The sequence below is a fragment of the Lampris incognitus genome, chromosome 15 (genome assembly GCF_029633865.1).
Source record: "Lampris incognitus isolate fLamInc1 chromosome 15, fLamInc1.hap2, whole genome shotgun sequence".
In the NCBI taxonomy this organism is placed as follows: domain Eukaryota; kingdom Metazoa; phylum Chordata; class Actinopteri; order Lampriformes; family Lampridae; genus Lampris; species Lampris incognitus.
Window position 1 is genome coordinate 9,190,830 of NC_079225.1, and position 24,000 is coordinate 9,214,829.

The 24,000-nt window shown below is 46.0% G+C and overlaps 1 protein-coding gene across 1 annotated transcript in view; it reads right to left on the reverse strand.

Annotated features, from left to right (window-relative positions):
* The window catches only part of LOC130124768 (exostosin-1), a 382,697-nt gene that overhangs the window by 39,903 nt on the left and 318,794 nt on the right, over positions 1-24,000 (reverse strand). The window contains exons 6-8 of the mRNA XM_056294113.1: positions 16,971-17,103; positions 6,075-6,193; positions 5,556-5,651 (exon numbers count right to left, since the gene is read on the reverse strand). Coding sequence (XP_056150088.1) covers positions 5,556-5,651; positions 6,075-6,193; positions 16,971-17,103 — 348 coding nt within the window. The remainder of the gene's footprint in view (positions 1-5,555; positions 5,652-6,074; positions 6,194-16,970; positions 17,104-24,000) is intronic.

Below are 24,000 nucleotides of genomic sequence, written 5' to 3' on the forward strand. Positions count from 1 at the left end.
CCAGTCTCTCTAGCGGTGACTCTCTCTCTCTCTAGCTGTGACTCTCTCTCTCTCTGTCTCTCTAGCTGTGACTCTCTCTCTCTCTGTCTCTCTAGCTGTGACTCTCTCTCTCTCTGTCTCTCTAGCTGTGACTCTCTCTCTCTCTAGCTGTGACTCTCTCTCTCTCTGTCTCTCTAGCTGTGACTCTCTCTCTCTCTAGCTGTGACTCTCTCTCTCTCTTTGTCTCTCTAGCTGTGACTCTCTCTCTCTCTGTCTCTCTAGCTGTGACTCTGTCTCTCTAGTGGTGACTCTCTCTCGCTCTGTCTCTCTAGCTGTGACTCTCTCTCTCTCTGTCTGTCTCTCTAGCTGTGACTCCGTCTCTCTAGTGGTGACTCTCTCTCGCTCTGTCTCTCTAGCTGTGACTCTCTCTCTCTCTGTCTCTCTAGCTGTGACTCTCTCTCTCTCTGTCTCTCTAGCTGTGACTCTGTCTCTCTAGTGGTGACTCTCTCTCGCTCTGTCTCTCTAGCTGTGACTCTCTCTGTCTCTCTAGTGGTGACTGCAGCCACTTCAAGGGTGATGTTGGAGATATCCTGCCTTTCGTCTGGTGCAGGCTGCAGGTCTGGCCTGGTGCTGGTGCTGGTGTGTGTGAGTCACAGTGCAGGAGTCCACAGAGCTGCAGCTTCTGATACCTATGTCTCCTCCAGTCCACAACAGCTCTCTGTCCTTCACACACACTTCTGAATGACGCCCGGGCACCACTGCTGCCACCTACCTGCTCAGGGTGCACCACCTGTACACAGTACATTATGCAGTCTGTGTGTGTTTGTTTGTGTAGGTGTGTGTGCATATCTGTGTGTGTGTGTCTGTGTGCATGTGTGTGTTTGTGTGTGTGTGTGTGTGCGTGTGCATGTCTGTGTGTGTGCGTGTGTGTGTGTTATTTCACAGGGAACAGACAGTGAGGCACTACATATGAGGAACTACAGGCCTGCACACGCACACAGACTGCGGAGACACAAAAACACAGAAACCTGCATCGATACATGCATGCAGGAAGGTAGACGTAGCTTGTGAGACAACATGTCTCAGGGCCAGCAGAGGGAACGTTGCTCTGCTATGTCAAGGGGGGCCGATTCACATTACACTGCAACAAATGGAGGCAATTAAACACAAACCACTGGGTTTTAGGATGAGAGCAGAGGGAGCTATTCAGAGACAGAATAAAATACATACCGGTTATCGTGTGACAAGGTATTTGCGTGTCTTTGTGGGAAATAGGGAGAGGGAATTTCATGTGTACTCTTTGTTGAGGCTTGAAAGGGACTTGGGACTTGAAATCTCATAGACTGAAACAGCAGAAAACGAGATAAATTGCCTTGTCTGTGAAATATACACCTCCGTCTGCATTATTCACTTAGTGAGTGAGTAAGTCTGTGCGACCTCCAGCGTGCACGGGGGCGGTCTGCAGCTGAGTGTGAAATGGCCGGGATGAGAGTCAGCACCTCCAAGTCTGAGGCCATGGTTCTCTACCGGGAAATGGTGGATTGCCCCCTCCGGGTTGAGGATGAGTTGTTGCCTCAAGTGAAGGAGTTCAAGTATCTCGGGCTCTTGTTCACGAGTGAGGGTAGGATGGAGCAGGAGATTGACAGGTGGATTGGTGCAGCATCAGCAGTAATGCGGACGTTGTACCGGACCGTTGTGGTGAAGAGGGAGCTGAGCCGGAAGGGATCTGAGCCTAATTTAAACTATATATTAATTAATTCATTCAGCCGCTTCTCCAGGGTCGGGTCGCGGTGGCAGCAAGCTAAGTAGGGCACTCCAGACGTCCCTCTTCCCAGCAACGCCCTCCAGCTCCTCCTTGGAGATCCCAAGGCGTTCGCAGGCCAGATTGGACATGTAGTCCTTTCAGTGAGTTCTGGGACTACCGCTGGGTCTCCTCCCAGTTGGACGTGCCCGGTAAACCTCCAAAGGAAGGCGTCCAGGGGGCTTTCAAATCCCACGCCCAAACCCCCTCAACTGGCTCCTTTCGACGCGAAGGAGCAGCGGCTCTACTCTGAGCTCCCTCCACACAGCAGAGACAGACGCCAGGGCAACCAGGGGGAAAGCGCCAGGGCAACCAGGGGGAATGTATACTTTGCTGGAGAGCCAATCAGGGAAATGGGGAACAGAGGATCAGGGCAGGGCAGGAACAGGCTAGCCAATCAGGGAATGGGTAACAGGCGAGTAAAGCAGGGGCAATAAGGTAAATGGCGCAGTCGGTGTTACTGAGGTAAATGGGGTGCAGGTGAGCCGAAATACTAATAAGGGGATGGGGAACAGGTGAGCCTTGATGACCCAGACCACACAACCGTGACACTACAAGATTCCTGCAGAAAGATCCTTTAGCACGTAAGCTCTTAACACGTATGGGATTCGGTACAGTTCCCTTTCATTCGGCAAAGAACAGGAAACTGTCGTTGCAGTGGGTTAAGCAATGACCTGAAGGGCTGATGATTGGAGAGTTGTAAAAATATTGCCTGATCCGTTTAATATCTAAATAATCAATGAAGTCCATGCATTTTTGTCATGTCACATGTCTTGGAGACTGATGGTTTGGTGTGTATTTTCCGTGACACATTTTGAGCCTCTTGATAAAATTGAAAATGCCACAGGATATCTGAGCATAATTGCTAGTCATATGCAACCCGTTATGGCAATGGTATATCCATGTGTAATGGTTTTTCTCTCAGTGGAATATGCCCCGTGCCACACAACTGATATTTCCTGGCAGGGCTCCATGAACATGACAATGGATTTAGCTAAATCCAATTGCCTGTCCAGTAAACATTTCTCAATCCACCTGAACATCTATGGGATGAGATGGAAACCCCTATTCAGAGTAGATATTCTAACAACAGCCAGCTGACTCAACATAGAGGTGAGACGCACTGGAGTCAGCATAAGCCAGAACCCCCTGTGGAGCACTTTCAACACTGTTTATTCCACACCCTGAAATTTGAGGCTGTTTGGAGGGGAAAAGCTGGTTGCAACACAATAGCAGGAAGTGTTGATGCATGCTCAATAACCCAGGTAAGGAAATACCTGACAGTGGAATCAGTTCATCTGGACACAACGCTTATTGGGAGAAATGTTTCATCACTCATCTAAGTGACCACCTCAGTCTCAACTGGCTGCAGGTATCCCCACCCTTATACAGCGGCGTAACAACTGAAACCAACGATTGGTTTCATATGCAAATTGTCCTGACCATTAACTAGAGTTAAGATGACCATGTGTACTATTCACATAGGATTGGAGAATAGTTACAATCACAGCATTGTAAGATGGCGACAGATGTACTCTTACCCCCCCCCCCTCGGTCCAGGGATGGTCGTGCTCTCTTCACATAGATGGCCTCTTTGACTCCCCGTTCAAACCAGCGTTCCTCCCTATCAAGGATGTGCACATCCTCATCCTTGAAAGAGTGGCCACTGGTCTGTAAATGGTTTGGACTGTGGAGTCCTGGCCTGATGTGTTAGCTGTCCTGTGTTGTGTCATCCTCTTGGCCAGTGTCTGTTTGGCTTCCCCGATGTACAAGCCACGGCAATCCTCCTGGTACTTAACAGCTACACTATATTGCTCTGTTTGTGCCAGAGGACCTGATCCTTGGGGTGGACCAACTTCTGCTGCAGCGTCTTTTGGAGTTTGAAAGCAAGTGAGACGCGATGTTTGGAAAATACGCATCTCAACTCATCTGACACGCCCGCCACATACGGAACCACCACTGGTTTACGGTTAAGCCCTCTTTTCCACTTCCTCCATATACAAGGTGGCCGCCATAGGTGAAACTGGGGAACCTATAGCACACCCATGCCTCTGTCTATAGTACTGCCCCCTGTATGTGAAGTATGTGGACTGAAGACACAGCTTCAGGAGCAGACACACTTGGTCAGTGTTAAGGGTGGTCCTATTGCTAAGGGTGGGGTCATTTTGTAATTTCATACAGACTACCTCCACTGCTTCATCAACAGGAACACACAGGAAGAGAGACTTAACATCATAAGAGACCATTGTCTCTCCATAATGATGTCCTTCACCGTATCCACAAAATCCACAGTGTTCTGAATGTGATGTTCAGTACTGCCTACCAACGGGTTAAGAATAGATGCCAGAAACTTAGAGATGTTATAGGTCACTGAGTTAATCATACAAACAATAGGCCATAATGGCACATCCTGTTTATGTATCTTGGGTAAACCATACAGACTAGGTGTAGCTTTCTCTGGGTATAATCGGTGGTACAAAATTCTGTCAATAGCATTGTCCTGTTCTTACAGCTTCAGACTGTCTATCACCTTTTTCTTGTAGCCACTGCCTGGATCTCGTTTCAGGGGCTCATAAGTATTTATGTCGCTAAGTCAGGTCACAACTTTCTCATGATAGTCTGTCTGGTTTAATACAACAGTGCATCCGCCTTTGTTTGCTGGAAGGATGATGATGTGACTGTCCTTACTGAGAGTCATGAGAGCTTTCCTCTCGTCTCTACTGGTGTTGGACGGAGGCACCTTCGCATTGCTGAGGCAGGTGGAAACTTTCCTCTACAGTTGCTCTGCTTCCGGAGTCCGCCATGTTGTTTTTACGGATCACTGATTCCGTGGCTGTGATCAGTTCCACTACAGGGATTTGCCTCAGTGTGACAGCAAAGTTCAGCGCCTTAGCAAGGATGTCTTTCTCTGCCTGGTTGAATTGACAGATTCTTCGCCCACTTGTCCGTCTCTGCCTGCCATCGAGGGCGCCATCCGTTGTCTGTCGATGTCTCTGGCGTGCAGCACGTAGGCCGAACTTCTTTTGCTGCCTGGTTTTCGACTTTCCTAGTTGTGCTAGACGAGCCTTCTCCGTGAACTCAGTCACACGTTGGGAAGTGGTCTCATCTAGACCTACGGGAGTCTCTGTTGGATCTGCTCCCCTTCGGCTTTCAAAGTGTCGATGGTAAAATTAGTTTCTCGCCCAGTTTGATCAACTGCTGGCTCTGTGCCTTCTGGAGGAAGGCACGGTGGCCCTGGACCTGTCCGCATCTGAGGCTGAATCTCATGTGGTTCCTGAGGTCTGCCACCTTACTCGGTGTTTGCTCGTACTCACATACAAGTTTAAGGCAATACTTGCTGAAATGAGTCACAATGTCTTGATGCATGCTCAATAATCCAGGTTAGAAAATACCAGAAAGTTGAATCAGTTCATCTGGGCACAACTTTCATCGAGAGAGAAAAGCTTCATCACTCATCTAAGCGACCTCTTCAGCCTCAGCTGACTGCAGGTGTCCCGAGCCTTTATAATCAGTACAGTGGCATAACGACCGCAACCAACGATCGGTTTCATATGCAAATTACCTTGACCACTAACTCGAGTTACAATGGCCATGTGCACTACTCACAGAGGGTTGGGGAATAGTTGCAATCACAGCACTTAGAGGAGTGATGAAACGTTTCTCCCAATAAAGGGAGAAACGTTCATCTGAGTTCAGATGAACTGACTCAACTTTCTGGTGATACTAGGAAGGCATCCCTAATGTCTTGTACTCTCATGTGTGTCAGTACTAGTACCTTGGTCTGTCCCTCAATGATGGAGAGAGGCACGCTGGTGGAGGGCCATTTGTTCCTGGAGGGTAAAGGCTTGTCGCAGTTCCACAACACCACAATCTACATAGACAAAGCACTTGTATTAATCAGTATCAAACTTTTTTTTGGGGAGGGGTATTGTATCAACATGTATTTTATTCCCTTTTAGCATTGAAGTCATTCATCGTGGTTGTGATGGAATGTACAGTGCCACGCAGAATACAAAATCAATTCAGTGTTTTTGAGCTAACTGTGAGCTCATTATAAGCAAGCTATGATGCGGTATAGTCACATTGGAAAATGTACACAAATTATGCTAACAAATAAAATAGGCATGATTATAATATAAGCTACGCTGCAGCATCAGAAAATGCTGAGCACTCTTGACCTTTTGCAAAATTTGCTGCAACACCATTATGATGCCAATCAGCATTTTTCGTCTATTTTTCTTGGGGGGATTCCCCTGATTTTATTTAGGCATGCACAAACTCACGTGGTTCTCACCTGTGAACAGTACTTGGACTTGGCTACAGCGATGATGAGCTTTGCTACGGGGGAGATGTGGGACTGCAGAGGAGTCACCACATGGATCAATGCTGTGAACTGCTGAGATGGGCTCTTACCTGGAGGAAACAACACACACACACACACACACACACACTAGAGTCAGAGGGATCATCTCTATCAACTCTAAAGCAGTTTTGTAGATGGCAAACTCGAGGATACAGCCCTCTTTAAACCTCAGCTACGGTTACCTGGACACAGAGTGATCTGCACGGTACCCCTCATCCATCTTCATGACAGGATGCATAACCCCTGTTCACGTGACTGAATGCAGATGAACACGGTCTCGTGTAGGCTGTTTGTAAGCGGTTTGCTTTGACTGGCTCTTCCACTCAAAGGGGAGGAGGATAATTCGCCTCCATCAGGAGTTCTTGATCTTTCTGCAACCTTCCTTCAACGTTTCGTTGACGCACACCACCACATGCAGTGGTGGAAGAAGTATTCAGAACTTTTACTTAAGCAAAAGTAGCAATACCACAGTGTACAAATTCTTTGTTACAAGCAAAAGTCCTACATTCAAAATCGTACTTAAGTAAAAGTACAAAAGTATTAGCGTCAAAATATACTTAAAGTAGCAAAAGTAAAAGTACTCATTATGCAGAATGGCCAATTTCACATTTTTGAACTATCATTATTGATGCAATAATGTGTTCATCACATTAATGTTGTAGCTGGTAAATGTGGAGCTAATTTCAATTACTTTATATATTGCTGGGTAGCTTAGCCTATAAAAATATATCATTATTAGTGGATTTATAATTTGTATTAATAATCTAAATCTGTAAAGTAACTAGTTACTAACGCTGTCAAATGTTGTGGAGTGAAAAGTACCACATTTCCCTCTGAAATGTAGTGGAGTAAAAGCAAAAGTAGCAAAAAATGGGAAAAATGGAAATACTCATACTCAAGTAAAGTACAAGTACCTCAAAATTGTACTTAAGTACAGTACTTGAGTAGATGTACTGAGTTACATTCCACCACTGATCACATGATATGCAAACAGTGCACTCCCGCTCAATACCGTGACAAAGCAAGTGCAAAAAGTCATGAGAAATATTCACAGGGAAGAACTAATATTTTTTGAGTTTAGAATAGGTTTTTCTACAGTTCCCAGCTAAAGGTATTTAATATCTTATCTGAAACATTTATTTGTTATCGTTCCATGCACCTACACACATGAAATGAAACAAAATATCGTTTCCCCCAGCACACAGCAGTGCAACACAAAGAACAAAACCCTCACATATCCAAACAACAACACATAGTATATCCAAACTACAAAAAACTACAAAACACATACTATATCCAACATATATATATATATATATATATATATATATATATATATATATATATATATATATATATATATATATATATATATATATATAAATCCCTTTCCAAGAGAGTGAACGCCAACCAGGATAAGCGTCGGAACTGCCGACCTGCATGGGCTAGCAGTTAGCTTAGCCTGCCCCGCTTCCACGTCCTGTCAAACTTCCCTCGGTGTTTCCTCCTCGGGTGCAGCTCCAGGGAAGGTCCATGGTCCCTGGGCCCACTGGACGCGGCACACACCAAGCTCTCCCAGCCGAGCCAACGCCAGCTCTCCCAGCCAGACACCTTCGACACACCTCCCCGCACTCCACACGACGTCTGGCTGCCACCAGACCACCCTCTGTGTTATCGGAACAGCCGGTCTGCATGGGCTAGCCGTTAGCTTAGCCTGCCCCGCTTCCGCGTCCTGTCAGACCACCCTCGGGGTTTCCTCTTCGGGCGCAGCTCCAGGCAGCGGCCGTGGTTCCTGGGCCCACAGGATGCAGCAGACCAGGCTCCCCCAGCCAGTCTGGTGCCAGATCTCCCAGCCATCAAACGAAGACACAAACTTAGACTTGGAAAAAGACACTGCGTGGAAGATACTGGGAGAGGCCGGTGCAAATGTAAGTTCGCGCGCCATCGTCCCACACCGCTACTGGGTGAGGCCGCTGCGAATGAGAATTCGCACCGCCATCTCCCCACATTGGACGTGGCGAATATAAAACTTACAAACTCCATTGCTGTTAAAAACCACCACCATCGCCTCTTAGTTCATTTATTATTGGCCATTTCAAGACTTTGCTGAAAGTTTTGTTGTAGGAAATAAAACACTTGCTGTAGGATCTTTCCTTTGCCTATCTTAATACAGTGCATCTGCACTTGGCAGGAGACATGCCAAGTGCACTTGGCATTAAGATAGCAGGCTATTGGGCGTATGGAAACACATAGCCACCTTACGATAACGGTGAACAGACAGAGGCTGCCTATTTTGAACTTGCTATCCCTTACTATTAAGCCGATGTACTTCAGTCTTTAACCCTATTCGAACCAAACATGGCACATATGAGAAAGGCATGTTTGCGAGCAGATAGCTTGTCAAGTAACAGTGGGGATGGGAATTAGGGAATACACATCCTCATGGTTAAGTGAAGACGAAGTGCAATTTAGTGTAGCTCTATCCATCTCTGTGACACGGGGCCCCAGGATTGGCCATCTCAGATGGGCCCGAGGCTATTTATGGAGGTACAAGGTGTGCTCTTGTGCTAACCAAAGACACAGCGGTGCTTCCTTTGAAAACTGCTTTGCTTTAGTTGAAAAAAAAAACAGAAGTTACAAACTGAGCCCCGGATCCTAAATTAAATGACGGGGGCTTCTTTAATTACCACTGACTGCTAAATCTGAACAGATGTTGTATCTAAGGCAACACTACCAATTGCACAAATGAAATTATGATACAGGAAAGTCAGTTAAAGCTCAAGAAGTCCTCTCACAGGTCTTCGCATCGAAACCCAGGGCAGTTTGTGTACTGTACTGTTCGTGTGCATTCTAAGGGGAGCAGAACTTAGCATTAATGTCTTGATGCATGCTCAACGTTCCCAGATCCTTTGTGCATAGTGCACATGGCCATTGAAACCCAATGGTCACGCCCATATTTGCATACGAAACTGGCCGTGGGTTTCGGTCGTTACGTCACTGTATTGTATTGTTTATAAGGGTGGGGGTACCTGCAGTCAGTTTAGACTGAAGAGGTCACTTAGTTCTGCCAATAAACATGGTGTCCAGATGAACTGAGTCAACCTTCATTGATTAGCATTAATGTAAAATGCGCCGTCAAAGCAGTGAACTCTGAATAGCTCCAGTTCAGATTCTCAAATATACTGTAATTGTAATTGGGTTCAAGGTGGAGGTGAGATTACATCAAGGATCGGCTCTGAGCCCTTTCTGGTTTGCAATGGTGAAGGACAGGTTGACGGACGAGATCAGGCAGGAGTCTCCGTGGACGATGCTGTTCATGGATGGGATTGTGATCTGTGGTGAGAGTAGGGTGCAGGGTGAGGAGAGCCCGGAGAGGTGGAGGTATGCACTGGAGAGAAGAGGAATGAAAGTCAGTAGGAGCAAGACGGAGTACATATGTGTGAACGAGAGGGAGGACAGTGGAATGGTGAGGATGCAAGGAGTGATGAAGGTGGGTGAGTTTAAATACGTGGGGTCAACTGTTCAAAGTAACGGGGATTGCAGAAGAGAGGTGAAGAAGCGAGTGCAGGCAGGGTGGAGTGGGTGGAGAAGCGCGTCGGGAGTGATTTGCAACAGAAAGGTACCAGCAAACGTCCCGATGCACGCTCAATATCCAGGTGAGAAAACCCAAGAAGGTCTAATCAGTTCTTCTGGGTACAGCATTTATCGTCAGATACGTTTCATCACTCATCTAAGTGACGACTGAAGATGTCGTACATAGATACTGTCCAACTGGCCCTTAAAATATTCAATTTGAAGAATCAGGGACGGAGCAGGACGCAGGCATTTCTTCAAGGAACTGATTATTCACGTCCCAGTGAAACAACAACTTACACAAATCGCCCGACTGCAATAAAAAACAATCCACTCAACCAATAAGGTGATGACGTCAAATGTGCACAATTAACAAAACCGTGAGAAGTGCCCACGAACGTATACAGAACAACAGCAGAGTGGCGAACAGTGCCATCGCTCTCCTTTTCTCCCCCATTCTCCTTCTTTAAAAGTGAAACCCCTTTGTTTCAGCACCCCCCCCCCCCCATGCTGGCATGTCTTCATAGATCCAGTGCAGCTTTAAAGCCAACTGAAAGAGGATTGTGGAGCTACCAAGCCTGCAAGGGACATGATAGGGGTGTCCGTTTTCTGTGTGTGTGGCTGGACGTACATGTGCCAAAGAAGCAGCATTGGCAGTACTATTGACAATTGTTAGTACTGTCTCTGTGGTCTGTCAGTGCTGATAGGTGTGCTGGCACACCTACACCCAACAGAGTCATTATTAGTGTTGTGATCCGCAGCTGGGTTTATGCTGCTATGCTTACACCACAGCGCACCAACACCAGCCTGCTATGTGTTTAACCTTTACACAGTTTCTAACCTGTAGACGTCAGCAAACTCAGCAGAATGGTCCAAGGGTTTAGTTACTCTTTAAATTGCAAAGCGGTACCATGGCACACAAACCTACGACAATGGAGGCAACACACAAACAGAGCACCCAAAGCCATTGCGCAAAGCACTTCATACAGCAACTGCGAGTGAGCCAAAGAACGAAGAAAAGAAGGCCAATTTCCAAGATCGCCGAGGGAAAGCTGGGACCCTTTTGTCATCAGAATTTATGGAAAGTGAGCAGACTGAGGCTGTCGTTTTTTTTCCCAAGGCATTTAAGACAAGTTATTCCTCTGGCAGCTGCACGGGAACAGGGCAGCGGCGCCAAAAATGGTGATTCACTATGATGACATAAGGCGAAGTTACAGCCTCATTTACGCGCGCGCACACACCCACCCACGCACCGATGCTCTCTCTACCTGTCCCCCCCATCTCATCAAGTTCCTAAATTCCGATAAGGGACGGCCAAGTAAGACCGCCACAAAATGCCTCTCCTGTAACTACGTCATCTTCTTTACAAATTGCTTTCTGCTGCTGTTCCACAAGGCCACTGAACAGCTGTTTACTGTAGACCCTCCGACAGTACACATCCCTGACAGTAGTACCCCAGCATTCACTGTTGAGACGTTGCCTGGTTTGCTGGCAGCAACATTAGTGGCTCGTTGGTAAAAGAAGCACCGCTGCAGGGGATCGAAAGCACTGCGTAACAGCAGACAGTGCGGTCGGCCAGGAGTCCTGTGACCGACACAGATACCCCCTCTGCAGACTTACTTTCCACAGCGCGAACAGAGTTTGTACTGAGATGATTGTCTACAGTGAAGGCTGCAGCTGACTGAAACACTTATTGATGACGTCACTTGTGCGCTGATGAGGACTGCTTGCGGACCAACACGGGTTAATGGCACTGCAGAGGCCGCCCGCGAATAAACGCCAAGCTAAGCTCTCCAAGGGGTCAGCGCATTGTAACCAAAGGGGACACTGGTGCGTTGGGTGTACGAAGCAGGAGACTTTGCTTAAAGGGCAAACACAGATTGGTTCAATACTTCTGAAGTGGAGGACGGGCCCCTCGTGAATTTCAATTTTGCCATATGAAACACTCGCCTGCAAACACAATTAACAAAGGTTTGCGGTTTCTTTTTTTAACCACCATCCGTAAAAATCCCTTAGAGTGATTAAAGTTTTCACAATTCATCAGAATTTTTGGTGACACTTTAGTATGGGGAACATATTCTAAGTAAAAAACTCAATTACTAGTGAATTAGTAATGATGAAGATGTCACTTTAGTATGGGGAACATATTCTAAGTAAAAACACTTAATTACTAGTGAATTATTAATGATCAAGATGCCACTTTAGTATGGGGAACATATTCTAAGTAACAAAAACTTAATTACTAGTGAATTATTAATGATCAAGATGTCACTTTAGTATGGGGAACATATTCTAAGTAACAAAAACTTAATTACTAGTGAATTAGTAATGATCAAGATGTCACTTTAGTATGGGGAACATATTCTAAGTAAAAAAACTTAATTACTAGTGAATTAGTAATGATCAAGATGTCACTTTAGTATGGGGAACATATTCTAAGTAACAAAAACTTAATTTACAGTAATTTAACACTATGAACACTTGTAGTTTTGTGTGTTGTTATGTAAGAGCAGAGCATATTCATTAAGTGTTAGTAAGGGAGAATAACTCTTCTTGTGGTACTACCACCTTATAAAGTCCATACTAAGCAAAGCATATTGAGATGGTACTACTAATAAGCAATAATTCTGAGGTTATAGAGGGAAAACTCATAGTTAATGGCTTACTGGTGGTATAATAAGGCCATGCAGAATAAGGCATTAATGAGTACGTAATAATGACCAATGAAGAGCCAATATGTTGTTAATTTGCATGCTAATACGCACCTAATTAATGGTGTATACGTTCCCCATACTAAAGTGTTACCGATTTTTTTTGCTCAGTAAAACGTTTAGACCTTGTCTGCAAGTAGATCGTCAGACTGTTGTTCCAAAACTCAATATTTTGTGTACACTTTTATTGCAGAGAGCCTAAAAAAAATACAAATTGCAGTTTTAATTGTATTTCCAGTAAAGGGCTTGCCTGATGATGATGTGTTGTTCTTCATAAAAAGTCCCCTAATACGGTTTTTCATCTAGAAGGGCCAGCTTCTTAAGGACATACCAAAACAGCCACTGACTACGTGGCTGAAAAAGCAGCTAACACAGGTGCAGGTGTCCCAGTTGTCTGGATGTAGGAGTGCCAAACAAGAATCACTGACAATACTACTGACAGTTGTTAGTGCTGGCTCTGTATGTCTGTGTGTCAAAACTGATGATGTGCTGGTACACCTACACTCAACACAGTCACTATTAACGTTATTATCCCCAGCTGTGCTTATCCTGCTATGCTTACACCACAGAGGACCAAGACCAGCCTGCTATGTTTTTAACCTTTACGTGGTTTTTAACCTGCAGACGTCAGCAAACTCACGAGGATTCTCAGGCTTTAGCGACTTGAGATATGTTTAGACAACTGCAGCAAATAAGCCCTCCCAATTTCAAACATGTGAAGGCTCTATAATGTTTCATGTTTTACATTCTTGCTATGATACTTAACAATTAGCTTGTGGCTACCTTTGTCTAAAAGTATTTGTAACCATTTGTCTGTGGTTATGGATCGAATGTGGTTATGTAACTCAGGAGTTTGGACAAGGAGTGCCATGGGCGTAATTGCTCGAGAGAGAAGAAAAGCAGCTAACTTGTGATATACATATTTTGAACATTATGGCGTTGTGCCAGCAGAGGAATGAACCCCAATCACGTGTTCTGAAGCTTCAGTTTCCATTTCAGTTTCGAGCCACCTAATTGGAATCAGATTGTTTTTAAAACATTTTTTCTATCTTTTCTTTCTTTCCTTCTTTGGGATTTTTTAAATCAACATTCAGTTTCAATGTGATTGAAAGTTATTTTCAACATGAAATGAAGTGCAAACTCAGATTCACCTCTCTTTCAGATTTTGCCAACATCCGGGTTCATAGAAAAAGTGGCAGATATAATCAAGCTACTATCAAACCAATCTGGACATAGAGGTGTGTCGAGTAGCCATAGTAATAGTAATCTGGATCAGGTGTTACCCTGAAGTTACTTTCCAGTGCTGTTCGGTGAACTGTTGGTGAGCGCCCTCTTGAGAGCTCACTCGCATCGTGACGCAACAAACAGGGTTTTGTGAGATTTTATTCTTTTACTCAACTACATTTAAGAGAGAAGTATTGTACCCCCCCCCCCCAGCAGGTGCCCCGGTCGACCAGAGGAGGTGCTAGCACAGCGACCAGGACACATACCCACATCCGGCTTCCCACCCACTGGCACGGCCAGTTGTGTCTGTAGGGATGCCCCGACCAAGCCGGAGGTGACACGGGGATTCGAACCGGAGAGCCCCGTGAATTTATTCATTTTAATGGTGAAATAAGCTTGTATAGACTTTTCCCAACAGTTATTACAACTTATGTTTTTGTTTTTGGGGATATTCCGACGTGGGATTGATGGGGAAGTTACGTCATTTGCGTTGATTTCATTTAGAATGCATGGTAACACTTTAGTATGGGGAACATATACACCATTAAGTAGGTGCGTATTAGCATGCAAATTAGCAACATATTGGCTCGCCATTGGTCTTTATTAAGCGCTTATTAATGCCGTATTCTGCAAGGCTTTATTACATCTTGATTATTACTAATTCACTAGTAATTAAGTTTCTGTTACTTAGAATATGTTCCCCATACTAAAGTGACATCTTGATCGTTACTAATTCACTAGTAATTAAGTTTTTTTACTTACAATATGTTCCCCATACTCAAGTGTTATCGAATGCATTTCTGGGGGTTTTTGGTGCTTGAACGCCAGTGCAGTATTACCACAGGTTCCAGTTAAACCAGATCTGACAAAAAAATGACCTTCGGGCTTGCATCGTCAACTAATGTAGACTAATTCGTGCCGTTACAAGATGGTAGTCAAATCTTGTTCTTATTCGACTCTTGTTCAAATCTTCTTCAATTAAATGGCTGATCATAGGGCCGATATTCCGTCGCCCCTTATGCAACAAATGCCCGTCTGCAATACAGTCAATGGAGGCTGCAGTACAGTCAGTGGAGGCTCCAGTACAGTCAGTGGAGGCTCCAGTACAGTCAGTGGAGGCTGCAGTACAGTCAGTGGAGGCTCCAGTACAGTCAATGGAGGCTCCAGTACAGTCAGTGGAGGCTGCAGTACAGTCAGTGGAGGCTGCAGTACAGTCAATGGAGGCTCCAGTACAGTCAGTGGAGGCTCCAGTACAGTCAGTGGAGGCTGCAGTACAGTCAGTGGAGGCTGCAATACAGTCAATGGAGGCTGCAGTACAGTCAATGGAGGCTGCAGTACAGTCAATGGAGGCTCCAGTACAGTCAATGGAGGCTCCAGTACAGTCAGTGGAGGCTCCAGTACAGTCAATGGAGGCTCCAGTACAGTCAGTGGAGGCTCCAGTACAGTCAATGGAGGCTCCAGTACAGTCAATGGAGGCTCCAGTACAGTCAGTGGAGCCCCCAGTACAGTCAGTGGAGGCTGCAGTACAGTCAATGGAGGCTGCAGTACAGTCAATGGAGGCTGCAGTACAGTCAATGGAGGCTCCAGTACAGTCAGTGGAGGCTGCAGTACAGTCAATGGAGGCTGCAGTACAGTCAGTGGAGGCTGCAGTACAGTCAATGGAGGCTCCAGTACAGTCAGTGGAGGCTCCAGTACAGTCAGTGGAGGCTGCAGTACAGTCAATGGAGGCTCCAGTACAGTCAATGGAGGCTCCAGTACAGTCAGTGGAGGCTCCAGTACAGTCAATGGAGGCTGCAGTACAGTCAGTGGAGGCTCCAGTACAGTCAATGGAGGCTCCAGTACAGTCAGTGGAGGCTGCAGTACAGTCAGTGGAGGCTCCAGTACAGTCAGTGGAGGCTGCAGTACAGTCAGTGGAGGCTGCAGTACAGTCAATGGAGGCTCCAGTACAGTCAGTGGAGGCTCCAGTACAGTCAGTGGAGGCTGCAGTACAGTCAGTGGAGGCTGCAATACAGTCAATGGAGGCTGCAGTACAGTCAATGGAGGCTGCAGTACAGTCAATGGAGGCTCCAGTACAGTCAATGGAGGCTCCAGTACAGTCAGTGGAGGCTCCAGTACAGTCAATGGAGGCTCCAGTACAGTCAGTGGAGGCTCCAGTACAGTCAATGGAGGCTCCAGTACAGTCAATGGAGGCTCCAGTACAGTCAGTGGAGCCCCCAGTACAGTCAGTGGAGGCTGCAGTACAGTCAATGGAGGCTGCAGTACAGTCAATGGAGGCTGCAGTACAGTCAATGGAGGCTCCAGTACAGTCAGTGGAGGCTGCAGTACAGTCAATGGAGGCTGCAGTACAGTCAGTGGAGGCTGCAGTACAGTCAATGGAGGCTCCAGTACAGTCAGTGGAGGCTCCAGTACAGTCAGTGGAGGCTGCAGTACAGTCAATGGAGGCTCCAGTACAGTCAATGGAGGCTCCAGTACAGTCAGTGGAGGCTCCAGTACAGTCAATGGAGGCTGCAGTACAGTCAGTGGAGGCTCCAGTACAGTCAATGGAGGCTCCAGTACAGTCAGTGGAGGCTCCAGTACAGTCAGTGGAGGCTGCAGTACAGTCAATGGAGGCTGCAGTACAGTCAATGGAGGCTCCAGTACGGTCAGTGGAGGCTCCAGTACGGTCAGTGGAGGCTGCAGTACAGTCAGTGGAGGCTCCAGTACGGTCAATGGAGGCTCCAGTACAGTCAGTGGAGGCTCCAGTACAGTCAATGGAGGCTCCAGTACAGTCAGTGGAGGCTCCAGTACAGTCAATGAAGGCTGCAGTACAGTCAGTGGAGGCTGCAGTACAGTCAATGGAGGCTCCAGTACAGTCAGTGGAGGCTCCAGTACAGTCAATGGAGGCTGCAGTACAGTCAATGGAGGCTCCAGTACAGTCAGTGGAGGCTCCAGTACAGTCAGTGGAGGCTGCAGTACAGTCAGTGGAGGCTCCAGTACAGTCAGTGGAGGCTCCAGTACAGTCAGTGGAGGCTCCAGTACAGTCAGTGGAGGCTCCAGTACAGTCAGTGGAGGCTCCATTACAGTCAATGGAGGCTCCAGTACAGTCAGTGGAGGCTCCAGTACAGTCATTGGAGGCTGCAGTACAGTCAGTTGAGGCTCCAGTACAGTCAATGGAGGCTCCAGTACAGTCAGTGGGGGCCAAATGGTCGTGTTTTAAGTTGTGTTCAGTGAGACGGTTGTTGGACAAGCTGGATGGAGTTTGCGTTTAACCAAGTGCCCTCAGATGGTGAGCTGCAGCATTATCTGACCGAACTTTTTCTCTAAGGGGCTCTGAACTTACCCAGTATGGCATAGTAAAAAGGGAAGAGGCCAGGATCAGTGGAAAACTGTGGGAGCGTGTAGAGACCGCCAGGGAGGGAGTTCCACATCAGCCTGCTTCTGGACACGTGAGCATGCACCCGGTCCTGGATGATCTATTTGGAAGAGGGAGGACATGGAAAGGGGTGGTGAGTGACGAGACATAGTAAATAAATACAACTTTATTTATGTCGCACCATTCCAAACTGAGCTTACAACGTACTTCATGGTGAGATACGGAATAAATGCATGCAAAGTACATGGCATGAAACAGTGTGGTAGTAAAACGGCAACCACAGAACACATAGTATGAACTCAGACTGGACTTGTTTGTAGTTGTACATCAATCATTGTATTTTCTGCCTGTTGGGCTACTTTCCCCCCCCCCCTTTTCTCCCTAGTTACGTATATTTGGCCAATTACCCCACTCTTCCGAGCCATCCCGTCTCCTTCCTTAGTGTCTAACCTCTCATACAACTCACCATACGCCTTTGCCACCTCTCTCTTCGCTTTATACTGCATCTCCTTGTACTCCTGTCTACTTTTTTCATCTCTCTGACTACCCCACTTCTTCTTTGCCAACATTTTCCTCTTTATACTTTGCTGTACTTCCTCATTCCACCACCAAGTCTCCTTGTCTTCTTTCTTCTGTCCAGATACACCCATCCATCCATCCATTATCTGAACTGCTTATCCTGCTCTCAGGGTCGTGGCCTCTGTCCAGGTGGCACACCAAATACCTTCTTCCTAGCTGTCTCCCTCACTATTTCTGCAGTGGTTGCCCAGCCATCCGACAACTCTTTACTACCACCCAGTGCCTGTCTTAACTCCTCCCTGAACTCCACGCAACAGTCTTCCTTCTTCAACTTCCACCATTTGATCCTTGGCTCTGTTCTTCCTCTTCTTGATCTTCAAAGTCATCCTACAGACCACCATCTGATGGTGCCTCCCTACGTTCTCCCCTGTCACCACCTTGCAGTCTCCAATCCCTTTCAAATTGCGCCTCCATTATATAGTCCACCTGTGTGCACCACCTTCCTCCACTCTTATACGTCACCCCAAATCAAGCAAATCAACAGTGCTGAACAGAAATATCTATGCCAATAGACAGTAATTAGCTTGGCAAAACGAGTAGCTCTCAAATCTCTTAAAATGTGTGAGGGGGAAAGAAACACGGGGGCCAGCAGCCTGCTGCACTGAATCAAAAGACTGATATGTAAAGTGTAAAAAATAATCAAGGCAAGGCATTTTGGGGCTTATATACATGTACCTGCAATTTAAACTGGGTCAAGCATAATGCAGTATGGAAACTGAAGAAGATTTGTGAAAAGAATGGTTTGGGGTGGAGGGCTGCAAACAACAATTCATAAGACCACACTTTAAAGACGACTTCAAACGCAAGCACTAGCCCTTTCAGTTTATATAAAAAAAGAGGGGAGTGTGAGTAATGGGAGATATAAGAGAAAGCGGAGAGAATAGAGGAGATTGGCAGGATCAGGGTGAGATAATGAGGTAAAGTGAAGATGAACATGGAGGGGGGGGGACTAACTTGAGATAGAGCATGAAGTTGAATGTAATAGGAATAAAAAGCAGACAAAATGGGGGTGAGGTGGAAATGAGAAAGAGAGCAGAGAAAATAAGGTGTACAAAATAGGTGGATGAAAGCAAAGTAGTTGCAACAGAAGGACAAGAGGGTTAAAATATGTGGATATGCCTTTCAACGTATCCACACAACCTATCATCCTCTTGACTTCCGCCTTCGTAAGATTCAGCTTCGTGAGATTGATAACTGCTGTTTATTCCTTTACTCTCTTCTCCTGTATATTTTGCTCTAACCTCATTTGTCCTACTGATTTTGCTATTTCTCTGTGCTTAGTTCACTTATGGCTAGATTCGCTACTTTTCTCTCTCAAACGACTCGTGTTAATGGGCTAGTCGTTGCTAGTCTGTTAACTAGCGCAATACACAATCTGGGATTGTGTATTATTAAACACAATCCCAGAGTTCTCTTTGATATTGTGGCTAGATTTACCGAAAAGCGGCCGTTCATTAGCTGCTCACCATTCATGGCCATCGAGTTTCTAGACTTTTTCTGCAATAAGGTTGATGTGGCCAGAAACAAAATTAGCTCTTCAACTCCAGCTTCTCCTGCAGATCCCGTCTTACCAAATTCACACCTACTATACAATGATAGTCCCTGTTGTTACAGCTTTTGAGACTATCTCTCTTGATACTTTGACTAAGCTCATGTCGGTTTCTAAACCAACTACTTGCCTACTTGATCCTTGACTAGCAAAATGTTTTAAAGACCTCTGACCTTTCCTGGGACCTCTTCAGTCTCAACTCAGTTAAGACCGAAGAGGTCACTTAGATGAGTGATGAAACATTTCTCTCAATAAACGTTATGTCCAGATAAACTGATTAAACTTTCTGTGATATCTATATGAACCTTTTCAATCAGCTTTCAGGGCCCGCCACTCCACTGAAACTGCTCTGACCAGAGTGGTGAATGATCTTCTACTAGCTATGGACTCTGATTCCAACTCCGAGCTTCTACTACTGGACCTCAGTGCAGCCTTTGACACCACTGGTCACTGTATACTATTAGACAGAATGAATTGCAGTTTTGGTGTCCCGCTTGGCTTATGTCCTGCTTATCTGGAAGAACACATTGTGTCTGCTATAATGATACTACATCGAAATTCTCTGACGTTAATTATGGCATACCTCAGGGTTCAGTTCTTGGCCCTCTACCTTTCTCTCTTTATATTTCACCTCTGAGCCAAATTTATACCTAGCACAAAAAGTAAGGAAATGAGTGTTTGGTAGAGTATTTCTTTGTTGTAACAATGCTTCTTGGCAATAAATCTCATACCGTTGGAAAGCCTGTTTATTTGCCTTTTAAATGGCGCCACATTTGTAAGGAACATGCATTTGTGGGATGAGCAGCAGAGCTGAGTATGTGGGTTGCGCCCACGAAACATTTGCCAAATCTTCTCTGCCAATGCCCAACAGCTTATTTTGCTGTTGCTATTGACTCTTGTTTTGAGCTTCTGGTACCCCAGGTGCTGACAATCAGCTGCCTGATATAAGATTTATTGCCAAGAAGCATTGTTACAACAAAGACATCATCTACCAAACACACATTTCCTTACTTTTTGTGCTACATTTACATACTTGAAGACAAACCACCTCAAGGGCTCTTTATGTTGATGTAAATTGATTGATTATCCAGCTAATTTTATCCAATTTTTTCTGTTCTGAGGACTGGAGGTGTGGGTGGGAGAAGGTGAGCGAGGTATCTGTACATGTGTATTGGCAGTTTATGTTTGTTACGTAATGCTGTTTTTGTTTGTATGTGTTTTATGATTTTGTATGTCTCTAGGACCCCCTTGAAAATGAGATGCTACATCTCAAGGGGAAATCCTTCAAAAAATTCAAATACGTAGTCATGGAATAAATGTCCATTGCTATGCGGATGATACTCCTACAACTCTTACGGATGATACAACCGAGCAAATATGGGTGTGACCTTTAACTAAGATTTCAAAGGCCATGTGTACTATTCACAGAGGGTTAGGGATTGTTGCAATCACAGCATTGTAAAATGGCGACAGATGTATAACGACTGAAACCAACGACTAGTTTCGGTCGCTATACATGTGTCGCTATCTTACAATGCTGTGATTGCAACAATCCCTAATCCTCTGTGAATAGTACACACGATCAATGGTCACACCTATATTTGCACATGAAACTGGTCGTTGGTTTTGGTCATTAGGCACTGTATTGTACTGTATTGTTTATAAGGGGTGGGGGTACCTGCAGCCAGTTTAGACTGAATATGTCACTTAGATGAGTGATGAAACGTATCTGTCAGTAAACGTTGTGTCCAGATGAACTGGTTCAACCTCCTTTGATTTTCTTACCTGGATTACTGAGCATGCAACAAGACACGCTTGACTTGGGTTTGTGCAACTCTGAAGGACCCTTTCCCAGGGATGCTTCTCAAACGACCACTATTGCAAATGATCTAAGTCTGGTTGCAAGATCCATCAAAAATGGCTGTGCTATTTTCGGAGACGGACTTGTGTGTATTGTGAGCCGTGTTGGCTTTTTTCTGATAGGAGGTGTCCGTCCCATCAGCTCTCCTGGACTGTAGGCATACATGACTGGTAAGGGCTGTCTGGAATAATCAAGAAACATGAATAATCCCACGCCCATCTGGTGACATGTGTGGTATTTGACACAGGGAATAATGACCGGGCAGTGGATAGGGTACTAGACAGTGAATAAACATGTCAAGTTGGAGTTTGGACGAAAGTGTTAACAAGACTCACAGATGTCTCTCTGGCATTAGCTTCATGTAATATAGCTTTTAGGGGGCATAGTGAGAAAGGGGCTGAGCTCAAAAACGGGAACTTCTTGTCAGCAACAGAAGTGCTGGCTTGATATGATCCCGAAGGACGCAACGTGAGTTATTCAAGCCCTTCAATTCAACGTGAAATCATTGTTATCACAGAAAGTAATGTCTCAGGACAGACTCGAGCGTTTCTTCCTATTTTTCTCCCTGTTAAAGGTTTTTTCCCCCCCTTTGGTGGGGGGGGGGTTCAAGTAGCTTAGTGGTCTATTCCGTTGCCTACCAACACGGGGCTCTCCTTTTCGAAACCCCGTGTTACCTCCGGCTTGGTCGGGCGTCCCTACAGACACAATTGGCTGGGTGGCAAGCCAGATGTGGTTATGTGTACTGATCGCTGCACTAGCGCCTCCTCTGGTCGGTCGGGGCGCCTGTTCGTCATATTTGCTATGACAAAGTGGACGTATGCCAGCCATGGTTGGGGGAAAAAGTTTATTCTTCCTCAAATGTCACTCTAAAACAAATTATTTTTCATTTCATTTTTACAGGCAAGTAATGGGAAAGAGTAATAGAAGCTAGGTTAGGAGGAGAGGTGGTGATCAGCAGCAGCAGTATGGTTTCATGCCAGGAAAGAGCACCACAGATGTGATGTTTGCTTTGAGAGTGTTGATGGAGAAGTATAGAGAAGGCCAGGAGGAGGTACATTGTGTCTTTGTAGATTTAGAGGAAGCATACGACAGGGTGCCGAGAGAGGAGGTGTGGTATTGTATGAGGAAGTCGGGAGTTGTGGAGAAGTATGTAGGGGTGGTGCAGGATATGTATGAGGGAGGTGTGACAATGGTGAGGTGTGTGGTTGGAATGACAGATGGGTTCAAGGTGGAGGTGGGATTACATCAAGGATCGGCTCTGAGCCCTTTCTTGTTTGCAGTGGTGATGGACAGGTTGACGGACAAGATCAGGCAGGAGTCTCCATGGATGATGGTGTTCGCAGACGACATTGTGATCTGTAGTGAGAGTAGGGTGCAGGTGGAGGAGAGTTGGAGAGGTGGAGGTATGCACTGGAGAGAAGAGGAATGAAAGTCAGTAGGAGCAAGACGGAGTACCTATGCTGAATGAGAGGGAGGACAGCGGAATGGTGAGGATGCAAGGAGTAGAGGTGACGAAGGTGTATGAGTTTCAATACTTGGGGTCAACTGTCCAAAGTAACGGGGAGTGCAGAAGAGAGGTGAAGAAGAGAGTGCAGGCAGGGTGGAGTGGGTGGAGAAGAGTGTCAGGAGTGATTTGTGACAGAAGGGTATCAGCAAGAGTTAAAGGGAAGGTTTACAAGATGGTTGTGAGACCAGCTATGTTGTATGGTTTGGAGACAGTGCCACTGATGAAAAGACAGGAGGGGGAGGTGGCGGAGTTGAAGATGATAAGGTTTTCACTGGGGGTGATGAAGAAGGACAGGATTAGGAACGAGTACATTAGAGGGACAGCTCAGGTTGGACGGTTTGGAGACAAAGCAAGAGAGACAAGGTGGAGATCGTTTGGACATGTGTGGAGGAGAGATGCTGCGTATGGAGCTGCCAGGGAAGAGGAGAAGAGGAAGGCCAAAGAGGAGGTTTATGGATGTGGTGAGGGAGGACCTGCAGGGGGCTGGTGTGACAGAGGAAGATGCAGAGGACAGGAAGAGATGGAAACGGATGATCCGCTGTGGCGCCCCCCAACGGGAGCAAGAGTACAATTTTCTACTATAGAGAAGACAACATTTGTATGATGAACAACTTTTTTCAAGCACACTATCTCGCTCGCTCTCTCTCTCTCTCTCTCTCTCTCTCTCTCTCTCTCTCTCTCTCTCTCTCTCTCTCTCTCACACACACACACACACACACACACACACACACACACACACACACACACACACACACACACACAGACCCTCGGTGTGTGGGCCACCGTGGCCATCAACAACGCCTCATTTCACCCATTAAGCAGGATGCCATGCTGGGTGGGCTTTAGCACATCTGGACAGCAGCGAGCTGCTGTCAATGGGCCCCGGTCTAATTTCCTACCCGCGAGCTGCGGACATCTGCTGGGATGACGTGGGCACTGTTTGTGCTCCGGCTTAACAACAGCTTTGCCACAACAGTATCAAATGCAAACACAGTGCAACAAGCTTGTGGGTTTCTAACCTGTGAAACGGTGCTCAGTCTTACGGTGTCTTTATGACATGTCGTGATGGGGCATCTTCAGCGGTGGATGTTGTTGGTGCACTTGCTGCTGCTGAACAGGACAATGATGCTGGCAAAGGTGATAACGAAAGCGATGATGATGATGATGATGATGATGATGATGATGATTTACGGTAATCATATTAATCTGAGACGGCGATGCGCTGACCTGCGTCTCCAGCCGCTGTAAAGCACCGCTTTGCTAAGTACAGCAGGTGATGAATAGAGCTGGACAGCATGTCCTCATTAATGAAACCAGTGTCGGTGGACTTTGTACGCCCAGAATTCAATGCTGTGCCAAAACAAAAACAACTGGCGAACACATCTGTCTTTTCATGCCTAATGTAAAGCAGTTTTAATTGACACTGTGTATGAAATGTAGGTAACACTTTAGTATGGGGAACGTAGTCACCATTAATTAGGTGCTTATTAGCATGCAAATT